This window comes from Lathamus discolor, chromosome 6 (genome assembly GCF_037157495.1).
Source record: "Lathamus discolor isolate bLatDis1 chromosome 6, bLatDis1.hap1, whole genome shotgun sequence".
NCBI lineage: Eukaryota > Metazoa > Chordata > Aves > Psittaciformes > Psittacidae > Lathamus > Lathamus discolor.
In genome coordinates this window covers 40,374,955-40,393,077 of record NC_088889.1, presented here as the reverse complement: position 1 = coordinate 40,393,077, position 18,123 = coordinate 40,374,955, and the positions used below count along the sequence as shown (strand labels likewise).

At 45.5% G+C, this 18,123-nt stretch overlaps 2 protein-coding genes across 8 annotated transcripts in view; one reads left to right on the top strand and one right to left on the bottom strand.

Moving 5' to 3' along the window:
• The first annotated feature begins 1,539 nt into the window (after positions 1-1,539).
• INSM2 (INSM transcriptional repressor 2) lies at positions 1,540-3,599 on the top strand. The gene has a single exon (XM_065685270.1). The coding sequence runs from the start codon at positions 1,540-1,542 to the stop codon at positions 2,905-2,907; it is 1,368 nt and encodes a 455-aa protein (XP_065541342.1). The 3' UTR covers positions 2,908-3,599.
• A 1,383-nt stretch (positions 3,600-4,982) lies between these two features.
• The window catches only part of RALGAPA1 (Ral GTPase activating protein catalytic subunit alpha 1), a 131,819-nt gene continuing 118,678 nt past the window's right edge, over positions 4,983-18,123 (bottom strand). For 5 of the 7 annotated variants that reach the window (XM_065686270.1, XM_065686272.1, XM_065686276.1 and 2 more), the window contains 2 exons: positions 14,947-15,071; positions 4,983-6,362 (listed from right to left, as the gene is read on the bottom strand). In XM_065686270.1, coding sequence (XP_065542342.1) covers positions 6,208-6,362; positions 14,947-15,071 — 280 coding nt within the window. In that variant the 3' untranslated portion in view covers positions 4,983-6,207. Of the gene's footprint in view, positions 6,363-7,943; positions 8,059-13,761; positions 13,985-14,266; positions 14,298-14,946; positions 15,072-18,123 lie in introns of those variants that run through there. The other 2 variants (XM_065686275.1, XM_065686271.1) reach the window with 2 other exon arrangements.

Sequence of the window (18,123 nt, the reverse complement as noted above, 5' to 3'; positions counted from 1 at the left end):
GGAACAGTATAAAGCAGTGGATCTGTAACCAGAGACCCAATTATTCAGTGAGAAATGCAGCCGGGAAGTCCCAATTACAAAGGTCAACCCAAATACTAGACAAAAATCATGCAGTCAGTCAGTCAGTGGAGCAACCTAGCTGCGCTGCAGCGTGGCTCATTGGTCCCAATTACAGCGGTTTGCACTAACAAAGGGTGATCTCTAGGCTGTAAAGTCTATAATCTAATCTAAAATTCAGTGCGACCATGAAAACGGAGGAAAATGGGAGAGGAGAGTGATGTAAAACATGATTAAGTCTTTGCTAAGCAAATATAATCAGCGCACTTACACAGACAAGTGGTTGAGCGTTGCGAGCAGGTGGGGCAAGTTCTGGTCTCACGCGAAGGCTTCACATCTTTCTTGCCACTTGTGGGCAGCCCCTCGATGGAGAGGTGCTGCTTCTCCCTCTCTCCCGGAGCCTTCCAATTTCTCGGGTCAGGGGATGCTCCCAGCACGGCGAGTCCGACCGGCCCCCCGTGCCAAGGGCTGGAGAGGCTCTGGCGTGCTCCTTGCCAGCCACACGCCATCTTGTGTGTACCAGGAGCAGCAGGTCTCCGGGCCGGACGGCACCGTCCTGCTTCGGAAACCGGGCTCGGGTAAACGAGCGATCGGACAGGGGATGCTGGTAACGGGGCCCGAGGAGGCTGCGGACAGCCCGCTCCAAGTGCGCTTGGCTCCCCACTGAAACTCAGGCTTTCTAAAAGGCGATTCGTGGTTTAGCAAACGTAGCTGCCTCCTTGCTTCGGGGCGGCACAAGCTGCCACTGCGCTCAGGGCATCCACAAACGGGTCAGGAGCGGCATCGCGGCGGGCTGCGGGCTGCGGGTTGGGCACTTTGGCAGCTCGCCGCGCCACTTTGTTGCTCAGTCTTGCCTCACCCGTGCTCGGAAGCTGCCCATGAGTGCAGCTGCCTGGGGACCACAGCCGTTACCCGGGTCGGCGATGTAGCACGGCAAGCGGCAGCGGCAACTCTGCTGCTGCACCGGGGGCTCGCTTTGGCGCTGCACCTTACTGGCTGCCCGAGGGAAAGCTCTGTCCGTGCCGGGCCCCCCAGCTCCCGCTCCCCTCAGGACACAGGCGCAGGGCGGGCCGGCCCCGGAGGTGGATGGAGGCTCCTGGCGCACACACCCGCGGCAGATGCTCCTGCCGGAGCCGTGCCCGGCCGCTCGCAGTCTCTCCCGTCCCGGAGCCCCGCTCCCGGCCCCTCACCTCCCTCAGCCCCGCAGAACGCCGCTTCCCTCGGCTCCGCGCGGCGGCCTGCGCTCCCCGGGACACTCCGCCCGGTCCCGCAACCCGAGCGCGCCCGCCCCGGCAGCGGCGAGCCCCGGCCCGGCCCGGTCGCCGCCGCCGCCGCCTACCCCCGGTGCCAGCGCCGTCCCCAACTCCTCATTGGCCGCCGCCGCCGGGGGGAGGATGACGCCCGGCCGGGAGCGGGCGCCGGGGGTATAAATGCGGCGCGGGCAGGCAGCGCCGCGCTCCCGCCGCCGCGCCCCGCCCCGCCATGCCGCGCGGGTTCCTCGTCAAGCGCAGCCGGCGCCCCGGCGGCTCCTACCGGGCGCGCCCACGGGACCGGGACCCGGACCGGGCCCCGCCGCCGCCCCTGCCGCCCGCCGCCGCGGGCAGCCCCGCCGCCAGGCCGGGGGCGGAGGAGCAGGAGGAGGGCGGCAAGGAGGAGGGCGCTGCCGCCGCGTACCCCGCGACGTGGCCCCCGGGCGGCGGCGGCGGCCCTGGCCTGGCCCCGCCGGAGGGACCAGCCGCCTGGGGCACGGCGGGGCCCTGCAGCGCCGCAGGGCCGCGGGCAGCTCTCTTCGAGCGGTGCCTCAGCTCCCCCGCCTCCGCCGAGTCCTTTCCCCTGGCCGCCTCCTTCCCGCCCGCCGAGAAGCTGCTGCTGCAGCCCCGCACGCCTCTGCCCGTCCCGCCGCCGCCGCCGCCGCCGCCGCCGGTGCCCGCGCTGAAGCGGCCGTCTCGGGCCAAGGCGCCGGCCAAGAAGGCCAAGGCCACGCGAAAGCTGAGCTTCGCCGACGAGGTGACCACCTCGCCCGTGCTGGGGCTGCGCATCAAGGAGGAGGGTCCCGAGGGCAGGCCGGGGCCGCCGACGGGGCGCACGCCGCTGGGCGAGTTCATCTGCCAGCTGTGCAAGGAGCAGTACGCGGACCCGCTGGCGCTGGCCCAGCACCGCTGCTCCCGCATCGTGCGCGTTGAGTACCGCTGCCCCGAGTGCCACAAGATCTTCAGCTGCCCTGCCAACCTGGCCTCGCACCGCCGCTGGCACAAGCCGCGGCCCGGCCCCAGCTCCGACGGCCCCGCCGCCGCCGCCGCCCCGCCGGGCAAGGAGAACAGCCCCGAACGACGGCCCCGCGGCCCCGCCGCGCCCTCGCCGCAGCCGCCGCCGCCCCGTCAGCACCGCGGCGGCGCGGACAGCGCCAGCGGCGCCCAGGTTCCCCCCGGCCCCGCTCCCGGCCCCGTCGGGGAGGCGTTCGCCTGCCCCTGCTGCCAGAAGCGGTTCCGGCGGCAGGCCTACCTCCGCAAGCACCTGGGCACCCACGGGCCGGCGCGGCCCGCCGCCTACGGCCCGCCGGAGCGCGGCCAGGTCGCCTTCGCCTGCCACCTCTGCGGCGCCCGCTTCCCCTCTGCGGACATCAGGGACAAGCACCGGCTGTGGCACGCCGTCCGGGAGGAGCTGCTGCTGCCGCCGGCAGGGCCCCCCGAGGGCGGCGCGGTGGGCGGTGAGCGGCAGGGCTTCCCCTGCAAGCACTGCCCAGCCACCTTCTTCAGCGCGCCCGGGCTGGCGCGACACGCGAGCAAGTGCCACCCGCCGGAGAGCAGGCAGGTCCTGCTGCTCCAGGTGCCCGTCCGTCCGGGCTGCTAGGAATGGGGCTGCGCCGGGAGCCCGGGCGGGCCGAGCGAGTCCTGTCCCCGCTGTAATTCCTATGGAAAGTCACGGCTGCGACGGCCGAGGGGCCACCCAAGGGCCCCTCTCTGCCCTCGCCGGTTGGCGGGTCCCGGGGCTCGGCCCCGCGGCAGGAAGGCTGAGCCGAGAGGCGGCACTGCCGGGGCGGGCGGCAGCGCCCGTGCCGAGCCTCACAGCGGCGGTGGGAGCGCAGAGGGGTCCGTGGGACGCCGGGCAGCCGCAGGGGGGACTGGCGGTGTGGGCACGAACCAGGGCTGGCCGCAGCACGCAGGGAGCCTGGCCCTGGGACGCCGGCGATACGGGGAGCCAGGCGTCTACTCACTACATCTTCTGTAGCTACCCCTCAGATAGAAGTGCAGCTGTATATATGATACTTAAAGAGAGGAATTATTTTTCGTGACAAAAGGAGCCTAATCTAGTGACCTTGTTTTAATAGCCTTAGCCCCTGAGCTTCAACATTTAAGTTATTGTGAGGTGTTTTGTCTGTTGTACGCTGTACTAAGGTAGTTGAGAAGGTAAATGTTCGTATTAAGTCAATGTCAAGTCATACAGTAGCTAGCAAAGCGTATGGAAAATGAATTATGCTGTCCGCTTAATTAAAGTACGAGGCGTCAACCTCTATAGCTAAGTGCGCATCTCCCGCTTGCTCTGTGTTCCTGTGCTCTAGCTAGCGACCGTGTGGTAGGCAAATGCACGTCTCGAGCAGCTGCCCATTTCAAAACCCACTGTCAGTGCCTCGTCAGTGCGACACTGACAATGGCACAAGGCACAGGTGGGTCTTACCAGGCCCTGCCAGCCCCTGTGGTGTGGCAGGCAGAGGGGCCCTGTCTGCAGCTGGCCTTTTTGGGCAAGCTCCGACCCCTCTTCCCTGTGAGCTGCTGAAGTGCGGGTGGTGGGCTGTTGTCCTTCTCCCTAATGAGACCTACCTTTAGCAAAGCAACCCGAGGCACGTATTCCCTGGCTTTGATGGTGCTCTGGGCAGATGCTTTGAAATACTGTCACATTCACCAGCTCTGACAGTTCAGCCGGTATTTATTATTTATTTATTTATTTATTTATTTCTCCGCGCAGGAGTGCCCGTTTCTAAATGTGATAGGAAGTGAGGCCAAAAATAAGGGCAAGCAAAATTCAACAAAGGATTTAAAACAAAGCTCACCTTTTTCTTGAATTCAGCAGGGCAAAGTGGGTCAGCTGGTGATTTCTGAAGAACCAAACTGATCCCAGCCATAGTCTTTGTTCTAACACCCTCTCCGAAATGAGCATGCAAAATATGTCAGTCTCTTGATCAGCATCCTCTAAAGCAGTTATTGCTGCAGTTTTATATTTTGTTACACATGACAAAAGAACCGTGTGTTTCAACCCAAATGCTGAAGCAAGTGCCAAGTGCTTTATTTGAAATGTGTTTCATGGACTTTCTTGGTTTAGTTCCAGGACCTGGACAAATGAATACAATATAACCTAGAATATAACCTAAAGCAGTCAAATTTGCCTTCTGATGGAGGAGGCTGAACTAGCGGCTTGCTCTTCTCATACGCCAGAAATAAAGCATGTTATTTTAAGTTGTGCATTTACCCATCACTCCGTAGTTAACGGAGACTTAGCTAAAAATGCCCGTTTCTGCAGTTAGACGAGTTCTCCCCTGGAGAAGGTTGCTGTGTTGAGTCATCGCTCTCCTTTCTCCACTTGTGCGGTCAAAGACGAAGGGCTCTGGACCACAGAAACCTGATGATTACTAACTGCTCCTACAGTTAGCGCTGGAACAACCAGCCCTGTTGTTGCAGGAGGGAACATCCTGTGCTTTGCATTACCTGTGGAGCTGCGTGCATTCCATTTACTAGATCCAGGGAGAAGCTTGTCGGCAGTACGGCGTACAGTATGTGGGTTGGGAAGGAGCCCCCAAGAACTTGTGTGTACTTTTAACTACAAATGAAAACTAAGCCATGTATCACACTTAACTGCTCCACACCTAATACACTGTTCTTCAATCAGTTGACAACTGGAGTAAGAATCTAATCACTGTGGTGAATGACCAATTTCCAAAAGGTGGTAAGAATAATTTTATTGTATTATTAAATAGCATGTCTTCTCTTCAACCATTACAAATCTGTAGATACTACATGAATGACAATACATAATTTCTCTTTTTATTGTTGCCCATAAGATATATTTACACATGCAGTTAGTACCGATGTCATGCTACATTTTGTTAACAGCATTTTGTTGTTTGCCAGACTCAAAATGTGAGCATTTCATCTTCTGCAGGAAAGCACCTCTGGGAGGGTGGAACGTGCGTACTAATCTGCAGTCACAGGGTTGGAATTGTCAGCATTTCAGCCAGGCTCCTGGAGGATGTTCCCTTTTCTCCCCTAGCACACATCATCAGAGCATGAATTTCTATCAGGAAAGTTTGGTGGTTTGGTTGGTTGTTTTTTGTGGTTTGTTTTTTTTGTTTGTTTTGTTTTAATATATAAGAAACAAGAATTTACCTCTAGACCCAGCAGCCTGGTGATGATAAAGGCTAAAAACCCCATGGAACTGGATGGCATTTACTGTTGATACCAGTTGGACCAGGCATAAGTAAAATTTCAGCACAGTGATTTTTCTGTTTTTCTGGCACAGATTATGGCATCACCTGCAGAGTTATGAAACAATACGTTGCTTTGTGAAGAAAGATTTGGTGCTATGAGCAAGTTATTCCATTTGGACTCTGCAATGCTTGAAAGGCCGTCGAACTATTTTATTCTTAACATAAATAACCTGTACACGTCCTGTGCATTAACATTGTGACATCTGACAAAGACTTTACAAATGCAACTTCAATTTAAAATTGTACATTCATTTTCAAATTGTACATATTTCTTTGTTACAGAGAAAACTGCAGTGGGGCACAATAAATATAGTGTATTCAAAATGCAGTTTCCAATTTCATATATGACTCAAGATCAGCCAGAGTTAAAAGTGACTACTGTTAAGATATCATAATCATCCAGGAAGGTAAAAGGTGCAGAGGACAAACTGCACTGCAAAGAAAAAGAAAAAAAGGAAAAAAAGGCAGCCTGAAGTTTGATAAAAAACCAAAAGCTGAAACATTAAAGTAAAATTCCAGTGTCACTGTTTAAAATAAAACATACAGAAAAGGGGAATGCAGGAGACGGGCACGCGCATTAGAGACATTATTCTAATGGGAAGCAGTGAGTCACTGTGGGAAGGAAGGGTGGCCGATCGCTGTTCACGAGAAAGCTGCAGGCATCTCGCCACTCAGGACTTGTTGGCTGAGCCAGAGGAGCGGCGCAGTTTCATGGACATGCGGCTCTTGCTAGTCCGAGGAGACATTGGAGAGGCTAAGTCTGTTCCATCCCCCTGTGCTGTTGCTGCTGCTGGAGTTTCTCCCGGCTGAGTCTCTGGGCAGAAGCCTGCAGAGGACAGCAAGAACCAGATGGGTCAGTGCTGCCTTCCGCACTCGCAGCTCAGGATCTATTCACAGGGGGCAGAGAGGAATTTCAGTGCTGCTGTACCATCACCCACAGCATCTCCTAGCCCTTTACCAGCTGTGGGTGATGGTACTGCATGTACCTCAACAGCCACAAATCCACCTCTAGAGAAAAGAGGATGCCAGACACTACTGAGCTATGGGACTGCAGAACCCCCTCGCTCTCAGGAATTGAGGCAGCACTGAAGTGGGTGGTGTTCTCTTGCTAACAGGGAGAACAAACACCTCCAATTCCCTCGCAGGGGTAGGGAGTTCTTATTCAAACCACAACCCAGAAGAATCCAGTCTTTAATGAGAACATGAAGGTTAACAGCTTGTTGTGCATGAAGGGAGCTCTAGGAATGCAGCTGAAGAGGTGGAGTGAATCAGGGGCCAAATGGGAGAGCAAAGTATCTCCCATCCCAACTTTAGTCAGTGCTTCAAAAGGCAAATTCCTACAGGGTCCACAAGGCAGAAGCTTGAACAGATCATACTAACTGGATGTACTATATGTTAACGTTTCTTTGTAAAAGGAACAAGATGAATTTGAGACAACGGGGAGTAGTTCATTAGCCCAGCACCTGGAGCTATGCTCCAATGGGCCCTCAGTCCTCACTGCCAAGAGGACAAGGCTCTTTCTCACAAACAGCTCATCTCCAAATCTTCTTCCACAAAGATACAAAAGGAAAAGAGAAAATACGAAACCAAAATTACATTCTCCTTTCCATGGTACAGAAAATTAACACTGTGAACTCGTAACCACAAAACAAAACTGCATTTCAATTAGCCATTTAGAGAGGCTGACAACCTGACTGAACTCAGATACCTGTCACCACTGTGGTCACTTCTGACCTATACAAATTACGGACAGAAGCTTAGTCCTAGAGAAGTCAGTAGGGAAACCCCTGCTGACTTCAGTAAGCCAGAGATCACTCGCTATTTCTTCCACATCATGCTATTACTGGTAATTTTTTTAAACAGTAATAATGCCATGATCAGAACTGCAGATCTCCCCCCCTCAGTATACATTTCATGTATGAGGGGTGCAAAACCCATTCAAAAGTGAGCATGACTTATTTTGAAAGACTCCTCTAAAATCAAAGGTCATCAGGTAAGAAGTTTAAGAGTACATTTAAAACATATTGCATAAAGTTCTGTGATTTAGTGACCTGGCTGGCCTCCTCGCCCGGCCCATCACCTGCCTGCTCCAGAGGGATAGCACCATACTTTCTATCTTTTTCAAACTGACATGACCCATCAAAGTGACAGGGAGGAGAAAGGGCTGTTATTTGTCCCCAGCTGGTGACAGTAATTCTGTTCATGAACTAGGTACTTCATTGCCAAGCAATCTGGAAAAGCATGATAATGCCTGACGCACTGTGCCTTACAGAAAAAGGCAGGCAGGGAAACATGCACTCTCATTTTCTGAAATTCTATCTTGTTCTAATTTTACAAGGAATTAAAGCATTTCAAATGGTGCAAGTTAGAGAACAGAAAATAACCGTTGTTGTTTTGCACAGCATACCATTCACAGCTAGCGTGAAAGACCTTCCGTTTCAAGCCTTTGCCCTTTACCTTGATGTGGCCAATGCTTTCTAGTGGAGGTTTTGGAAGGAGAAGAAATATCACAGCATTTCTTTCTTTGTTGAGAATGAAGAAGTGATGAGGAAGGAGGAGTGGAAAGAAGTGAGGAAGGGGAAGGAGAAAAGATAAAAGATAACAGGCGTGAGACATGAGACACGAACCGCAGAGATTGAAGGGTATTAACAGATGAGCACAGAAAACGGAATTTCGAATTTCATTATGCAATTTCTGCTCATGCTACAGGTTAAAGAGAGTGATGAGTTAGTTATGTGCAATGAAGCAACAGCTCTGAAATCCGGCGTCATACTTACCAACTAAGCATTAAAAGAGAAAAAAAAAAGGAAGAGAAAGAGAAAGAAAAGAATTCTATAACATTATCCAGATCCAGCAACCTTATTCATAGCAACTGAGATACATCCTAAACATTGTCTGAAATGCTTGCTTAAAGTCTGTGAAAACAGTTACGAACTCACACACGTACACACAATCAAGAAGGAAAAACAAATGGCAACTCGATGTATGGCTTCTGCTCCCCAGCTGTTCCATAATAGTAAGTATGCTAGAATTTCGGCCAGTCTCAACATGAGACTCCTGAAATCACATAAAGAAGAAAACCCAGAGTATTTAAGCTAGTGAGTTTGTGTCAAAGGGTCAAACCCTAATAGGAAATTTGATAATGGTTGGATAAAGAAAACATTAACCCCCCTGTTATTTTAATTTTTCTGGTCATAACTTAAAGTTTTGTTTCCAATTCCTGCAGACTGAAGCATAGATTCAGATGTAATCCCATTTCTTAAGAAACTGACGTACAGCTACTGAAGAACAGAAGTCATGTAAAGTGATTTTCACATCCAAACACACCACACCAGAAGAGTGAAGAATAACAGCACTTAAAATATATTTGAAGTCTGACAGCATTCAACAGACTTATTAGTAACTAAATTTCTTTGGATTTTAGACAAGCATATATCTCTCTATATACATATATACACACATAAACACATGTGGGTATTAAATGTGGTATATAGAAATCTTGCAGGTTTTGTTTCACCTTTAGAGTTTTAAAATTGTCAGTGTAAAATGTTATTATCTTTATCTCTCTATGCAACGAAATATTTAGTTATCCAAAATATTAAAATTGGGTTAAATAAGGACTTGAGAACTGACCTAGAACCAGAATGTTCTATAAGATAAACAAAACAGACATGTTAGGATTTTTAAGAGGTTGAAAAATGTCAGGAAGTGATCCTTATTTTTCATCTCTTAGGTTTTACAAGTGACAAATATCATAGCCTGATGAGCTATAATATTTTGGGCTATAATGTAAAGCCGTTTCAATTGCTTCTGAACAAGGAGGTGGATCAACAAAGTTGAAATGCGACATTCTCCACACTCCATTTGAAAATGTTAGGATTTTCAAATAACCAACATACTAGTATTAGAATCGGAAATTAACTATTTAAACGTAAAATGGCATTCTAACTATGCTCAGACTGAGTTAGAAGTGAGGTGAGGTGGAGGAATCCGGAGGGATCATTAACACACACACATTGCCATGACTCATCTTGCTCATTAGTTCTGACTTTCAAAGAGGTGAAAAATTCACTGAGCAGAAGCCTGACAAGGTGCTGCCATGGCAAGGCTACTCTCAGTGCTTCTGGCTTTATCATCACACTTTGTTGTCTGGATCAAGAGTTTCCTAAGTACCATCTCTGAGAAAGACTGCAGAGGAAAATACCACTTATTGCATGCTGGTATATTTTTATGGTCTTTTAAGATCCTTGAGCACCCCCAGCCTGACCTCCAGGAGCGGGCAATCATTTTTGTGCAGCTTGTGCCCTTTGCCACTTTTAGAAATTCCAGTCCAAATTCAGCCAAATTGTCTGTCATACTCAGCAAAGCCTTGCTAGAGTCAAGTCAAATAAGTCTCTTGCTAATTTTGGGAAATGAGGAAAGGAAGCAAGAAGTGGATGCAGACAGAAAGACTGCAAAAGCTGCTGCAAAGCAAGATGAGAAGGTGAGGAAGAGATGGTCTAAAGACATGGGAGACTGGAACTGGATAGGAGAGAGAGCTAAGAGCCAGACATGAGAAAGAGCACAGCAAGAACGATTAAGTTCATGGTGAAAGAGCAGCAGAGCCCATGTCCAGTGCTCTTCAGAACCTGGCTGGAAATATCAGTGTTGGGTAAACTGGTCCTTCTCTGTCAACTAGTATCTGTGAAACACAGTGGCAAAATCCCCAATCTTCCCACTACAGGAGATTCAGGCAGCAGTAAGGCAGCTTACCATTACCACCAGTTACTGCCCTATCTCAGTCTGCAGGAGGTGGTGGAAGATCCACAGCTTGCATTTTTGCTTATGAATCATAAGGCTGTTAATTAGTGTCACAGAACTGCTTTTGCTGTATGTGTTAAAACAAAAGTGGAGGGAATTACACAAGGAAGATGTCATCACAAGACAATAAATTCATAAAGTGAAACATTCAAAACCTAGGAAACATCAAGATTAAAATTTATTGTTCTCCCCTTGTGCTTATGCATGGGATGCTTTTTAATTGGACAATCATACTCTATTTTTTCCAGTGGACCCATTTAATTTAATGCAGAAAGTTGATCTGTTCGGGGTTCTAGCAGTTCACACTGAATCTACTGCCTCAAAGTGCTGAGGTTGCTCAGCTTACTATCACCCAGGTGGCTGACTTAAGGACAATAGTTCAGAAACGTGCAAGGTTTCAGCTTCAGTTATTCCAATATGAAACTTCAGTGAGTTTTGAGGTTTCCTCTGTTTTGGAATGAAAAAGATTTTCCCTAAGTTTGGACTGAAGAAGGGATAATGAGAAACTCTTCCCTGCCCTGCCAGACACGCAGCCCTTGTCTCAGTTTCACATCCAGTCCCAAAATTCAAGCACCAACATCAACAGGTGTTGCTTAGACCCTTCTACACTGAGAAAAGCACCATTATTCTCACCTGTGAAGAGGTAAAACAAGACCAAAAAGATTCTCAGTTCAGAGTTACACAGCACGTAAGCAGCAGGAGATATTAAGATGCGGGCTATTGAATTTGGATTTTTCATGTGCAAGGCTGAAGTACCGTTATCTCTATTACTCCCCTCCTTCGCTTCTTATACCAATGACGTTCCCACTTACTTTGGGAGTGGGAAGCAGAATTGTTCTGAACACAGACTTGAAAATACAGGAATGGTTGTTGGGATCAAGAAGTCTGATGCTTTTAAGGAAAAAACCATGGAACAAGGAAAAACTACGACTAATGTAGAGAAGCCCCTTCTTTATGATATTTACTATACTGAGTTAGTATTTTTATTAAGAAGAGAGAGAATGAAAGAGGATTGAGAAAAAAAAACCAACCCAAGACACTAGTACATTTTAAAGCTCAGAATCTTAGCATCATGAAGTCAATAAGCCCTTCAATATCATTGAGCTTAGCATTAACAATTCCCTTGATCTCTGGTGTCAGAAATCTGGTTTACTCAATAGCTGCATAGGAGGAGTTACTCCAATTAACAGAGTATTTGCAGTTACTCTGTTTAACAGAGTCAGCACAAAGTAAGAAATAGAGGCAAATGAATTATATTCCGTGCGTAAGTGCAGGTATATATCTTCTTTTTTTTTAAATGTACACATCAACTGCACTAGTCAGGTTCCCAAACATGGGGAGGTGGACTTGTCAGCTATTTTGGTAGGCCAAACTAAGCACCTAGATAAAACAGCAGCAGCCACAATCACACTGTATTGAAGGGCAGCCACTGTAAGGAAGGAAGCAGCTTTTGCTGAGGGCTGAGCATTTGATAAAATATGTCAGTCTAAGGAAATAAGAGTTTGTTACCAACTAGCATGCTCTCTATTTGTGCTGATTACCATAGCTCAAGAGAAAAAAAATGGCATGCTGAACCTGGCCAGTGGGATCACAACAACAGAATTACAACACCGGGATGGGGCTGCAGCACCTTCACAGTTTCTATAGCTCTTTCTTAGAAGAAACTGCATGTACTTTATAAAAATCAAACATATTCAGCAATTGTAATCTTGGAGGCCATGATCCAATTAAAGAATCAAGTCTATAGTATCTAAAATGTGGAATTTTTTTCTAGTCTCTTCTGGTCAATTATTTTTCATTTAAAAACCCAGACATAAATTAAATATTTTGTATCAAAAAATAATTGCCATGTATTTTTAGAATCTGGTCAAATTTTCAGATGACACGGTCAGGTCTAGCAGGGAGCCTGCATGGTTTTGTGAGAGTCATCCTGGGGGTGAGGGATGTGTGTGGATTCCCAGACAGGGCTCTAGTGCCCCTCTTACGTGCAGTCCTGGCGCAATTCAGAGCTCTGTACCTACCTTTCAAAAATCTGTTGTAAGGACCCTGGAAACTTAGGGGTATCTACTTTTTTAATAGCACATCTCGTGGACTCTCTCTTGGAATCGCAGTCCATCACAGTTCTAGATCATCTGTAGCCACCTTGCTCACAAGTCTGCCTTCGCTAGAACTGGAAACCAGTGGTTTCCAGGCTAACCTCAACCCCTGGGGTAGCCGTTTTGGCAGATGACTGCAGTGTTAATTTATACCTGCCTCAGGCTTTAGACTTTATGCCTTCCAGAGTCAGCCTGAAGGTAGATAGTCTGGTGATACTCCAGGCACTCTATCCTAGAACTGAGTATCAGAGCTTCAGGAGTCCCAGATCAAATGGGAGTCAGCCTCCAGGCTGCAAGCAGGACTGCCAGAATATCCCCAACTTCCCTGGGCTGAAATGAAAGCTCAGTCAGGTAGGTGTGGGGACAGGTTGGTCGACTTTGACATTTGGTCACACTATGCTGAATGTCTGTCCAAAGAAGCTTCTGGCTGCTCCCAACATGTGTTGGTCAGTTTCACTGTTCATCACAAGGTCCAGCAGAATGTGTCCCTCACGACTGGACAGCATGTTTCGTGGTATGTAAACACACACATGTACATGCAGATGTGAAATAACTGCAAGGTTCTATTAATGAGATTCCTGCAGATAATTATTACAGTTGCTAGAAAGGTTAAGTCTAAAATCAAGTTTCTAAAAATCTTATTTTTCCAGATGTTTGAGAATACAAAGCATGACTAGGACAATTTTTAAAGGAATATAAGAATAGCCACTGTAAAGCAGTGTTCTCCAGTGCACCAAAATAATACAGAAAAACAGCTTTGCTTCATCCCAAAAGAATGAACTAGAGGAAGACGGCAGAAGGATTTAGCCTGGAAGATTTCCAAAGGTGAATAGGCAGAACCGACACAAATGCACTAGAGTACAGAATATATACTAGCCATACAAAAAGTGTCTGGCGTTGAATACGTACTGAGTCCATTAGGTAGGAAATGTGCAAAGACGGGTATCTCTGGTTATTGTTTGTAATGTTTCTGGGTACAGATTTTTCCTTTTCAAATGTTTTCATACATTAAATTATGTTACTATTTTTTTATACTGATTTAGTTTTAAATTGCTTTTAATTTTGTTTCTCTTTGGTCTTGATTATTTGCACTAGCATAACTATACCACTTATTACACTTGAAACCCACATCTTATTTCTACTTATGTTTCATACTTCCAAGTGAACAACTTCCTTTATAATGTAAGTGAACAAGTCTCTTTATAATGCTTTTTAAATGTTTTAACATCTCTCAGTCTTTCTGTAGTCCTATCACAACTCTTCTATAATTTAGAATTTATTTCTGTGTATTTTGCAATTGAGAAACAAATTCTGAGATAACTTGCTGAATTATTCTTACAAAATTTATTTTATTCAGATTTACACCTTTTCCACAGAAGTGTTTTTGATTTATGCATCATTAAATAAAGGTTTCTGAACAACGAATTTCAAGTGTTACACATTCTTCTTCTCCTTCTCTCCTATGTTATCACTGCAGAATGTCTTACAACATCAATGAAAGACAGTACAGGGTACAGAACACACCACTGCCATCCAGTACTACTTTTTCATGCTGAGAAACAGAGGTCAACACAATAAAGTGTTACTCATTCAACAATTGTCTCTATCATTAGTTACCTTAATCCCAGAACCAGTGTTAGTGCTTCATGCAGACCTGAGGTTAGTAAAAGACTAAAACTTTTAAGAAGATGTAGTGGTCATTTCTCAATCAGTGTGAAATTCTTTTTAGTGTGAACAAGGGCAACAAGGAAAGTTTGCAAACAATTTGGTTACAAGCTTAGTGCTCTAGTAAAAGTAAGAGGAACAAAGGGATTTTTTGGACACTTTGTCTTACCTTCAGATAAACAGAACTGATATTTAATGATCTAAAAAGAGGGGAAATAAAATAATGAAATAATCATAAGGAGTTCAAGAAATGTCAGAACAGGAAGGCCTTGAGTTACTCATTTTCTTTTACAGATTTTCTCATTAGTAACTGAAAATGCAGTATCCTTTTATAAAATGGGTATTTTATGGCAAAGTAAAAATGACCTTAAAACCAACTTTGCAGCTAATAACCTGGACACAAAACTATGATCGCAAGGCTCTCAGATTGCCAATTTAAAACTTGAAACTCTAAAAATGTAGTGAGCCTTAAAACTTTCCTATGATGAAGGTGTACTTAGATTAAAGAATATACCTACCACAACTAGTCTAGATGAAGGAGTACCAACGCTTTCATGCAGACTCTATACAGGGGTGGGAAGGTGATAAAATTCACTGCAAAATGCAGGGCCTGGGTGCTATATTAAGGCTGGTTGCCAAATCTTAATGCCAGGCATTGGCTCATGATGCCAGGAAACAGAATAAAGATTTAGAGGCAACTTTGCCCGGGCTATCAAGGTACACACAGTCTCTCTGACTAACAGTAATTCTTAATGATGTACAAAAGGTCTGAATTTTTAGACTTCATAGGTAAGGATACTGCATTTCAAGTAAGATTGTATAAAAGCAGTTCTTGATTCTACTTCTTACCTGTCTCTGAGGGCAAATGGTGGTAAGGTGCTGGACAGAAAACCTGAGCAGCAAAATCCTCAAATGTCGTAGGCTCTAGATGATGTTGAATAATTGTTTGCAGGTATCGTGCTCTCTCCTCATAACTGGTTTAGCCAAGAATTAAGGATGAATTTATGTCATGTACTGTAACTGCTAAATAACAGTGCCTAGTAATTCAGAATTCTTTTGTTACACATATATCATGTATTTCAGTGACTGTATGCACTTTTAATTCTTTACATATGATATAATCTGATTCACTGAATATTGACTCTAAGATAAAATGATTAATGAAAATCTTATGGTTCAACCATCTTTTTCTATGTCTGATGCAAAGCTTTTTGAATTTTATTCTTTTTGCAAAACTACAGCAACTTAAATACTCTTTTAAGTAACTGATTTGCCTGTTCTATGATCACAATTAAATATAAAAACATTAACATTTTTAACAAGTACAGCATGAAAAAATAATCCCAGCATTAATAAAATGAATGATTTTGCACTTCTCCATAACAAACTGCTTCCATAATTGCTAAACACAGATACACAGAGCTAAGATAAATACAAAGTGAAATTTGAGTATTAGGAAAAACACCTCTTCAATTATGCCATTAAAACAGGCAAGAATATTTGTAAAGAATCTGCAGGACCCTTAAATACTGGCTAACAGGGTGTCGGCAGGGCACAGACAGCAAAACACTGTACTACTTCCTTTTCTCTGTATTCTCTCCTCTCTAATATTATTGACAAGAGACCAGTATCTTGAAGTGTTGCTTTTGAAGAACCCTCTCCAGGCTTCTTGTTCCAGCAGGCCTGATTGTGCTGTTAGCACAGAGAGAGCGAGAAAAAGAGAGAATATTTCTGCTGTTCATGAAAGCAACTATGGAAATGGCTGTCAAAATGTAAAGCAGCAGGCAGCAACATACAATTATCAAGAAAAACTACCATGCTGACTTCATGTCGTATAGTTCCCGAACTGAGAAATCAGTTAACCTTTTCTCTCACAACTTTCAAAGTCCTCCAGCTGGACTCAATACACTGACTGAGGGAGACCTTCTCCAGCTATCTTAGAGAACCATAAAATGATCAGAAATTTTCCCTGGCATTTATGTTTGTGCACATTTGTTCTTCCTAATTTATATGTACATAGATCGTTTTCTCCTCACATAGCTCTGTTTTCCTAGGAAAAAACCCCAACCAACCAACAAATGAGGATGCTGTGGAGGAATGCACTCAGAATCAGTTTCTTGATTTTTTTCTTTGCTGCTCTTTTTGGGAGAAGAGGGACAGTGAGGAAACGACCTTTCTGACTCAATTTCACCACCTGTGAAATGGGGATAATATTCATTTTACACGCTTTTTTTCAGCAATCGAAACATAAAACCCACATGACAAGTGAAAAGTGTTTTTAATAACAAGCGCTAACACTTAAAATACATAAAAATACTATTTTCATTTATAAGCAATAATATTCTCAGGTCCAAATTAAAGCTGGAAACAATACCCTTAATCTTAGCTTACAAAACTATACTTCAACATATACAAAACTTATCCTATAAAAAAACCTTTTTATAGTTTTCTGTACCATATCTATAGTAGGTATTGCAGTATATCTGAATATGAAAAAACATATAGAGAATATATTATCTGAAAACAACTTCTAGTGAATAAAATGATCTTCATTTTCCTTAGACCACAGCTTGGTAACATAACTACGAAACTGGGAAACCACTTTCCCTCCAACATCTCTGTTCCGAATTCTTCCTGGATCCTGAGACAGCCGAACCTCACCAGAAGTCTCAGTCTGGAGAAGCTATAACAGAAGCACTGGGACAAGAGAAAATATAAAAATCTCCCATTGTAATGGTTCTTAGGTGGGGGATAAACACAGTATTGAGCCTTAACAGAGGAGAGTAATATAGTACAGTTTTTAAGAGGCTGTGTATAAGCGGTAGAGGATGAAACTGATGGTTCAAGTCTAAGTAATACTACGTATCGCACAACTTGTTGAAAAGCACTTTTTTCATTGGGGGAGATTCACAGCTGCTGAATTTTCTGCAGTTAATAGAGTCCTTTGATTCACAGCAGTGCCCCTTGCACAAAAAATACTGGCCTTTGTGTATTACCAGAAACTAATTTTCTATTTGGCTGAAAAGGGAAAAATGGGGTTATTGCTTCTCCCTCCTACAGAGCTTTTCATTATGCCTGATGCACTCAACTTCTAAGCTCTTCTGAGAAAAAAAATAACTGAAGAGGCAAGAGGTAGAAAAATGAGCTTGTTAGCACATTAGAAGTGAAGTATCTTGGTGGGCCCTAGAAATTCCCAGTGGTGTGTTAACTTATCACTCTATGCATGCTGGCACTGATAGTCTCCCAATTGATCACTCTCTTTTCGCACCAAAGGTGCTGCCAGGAAGCAAAGGCTGAAGGCCCACAGGAGAACAGGCTGCTATCAAAACAAGCTGTTTTAAAAAGTCTGCTTGAATGGGTAAAATGTTTCATGAAAAAGTAGGGTGGAGACACCTACTTGCTTTTAAAATGCTCTACTTTCAGAGGTCTCTAAAGGAAACCTTTTAGTTTATCCTATTATATCCAAAGCTTATACACAAATAAGGCAAAAATGAAGGAAAGTTACTGTTTGAACATGACAAGGACATTCCCATTCTCCAGTCTAGGTACCTATCCCCTAACCAAATAAAGAAGTCTTGACACAGATGCTGACTGAGGAGGATAATGATATTTTCATTACACAGTGGAGAGGACATGCTTATATCAGTTCTAGAAGTCTAATTCAAATGCACACTTAGCATACCCACAGAAAAGTAATTCAGCTAGCCAGGTTGCCGCCTGTCCTAACAATCCACAAAACCATCTGCAGCTTGTTAAAAACAGAAGCCTGCTTAAAAACAAAACGCTGATGTGAATGCCAAGTCCAAAGCTTGCTGTATTCTGCACTAAGAAATGAAACGCTCTCCACAGAACTCCTTTTGTGTATTAGACTGACTAGCTGAGATTGGGATACTTGCATCTTCCATTCGATTAGAGAACATTCCAGTATTTTAAAACTCCACATCTGTATGCTTTTGTGGCCAAGATAATCTAGTTCCATGCTGTATTTGAATGCAACTATCTGCAAGAGTGACCATAAACCCATGA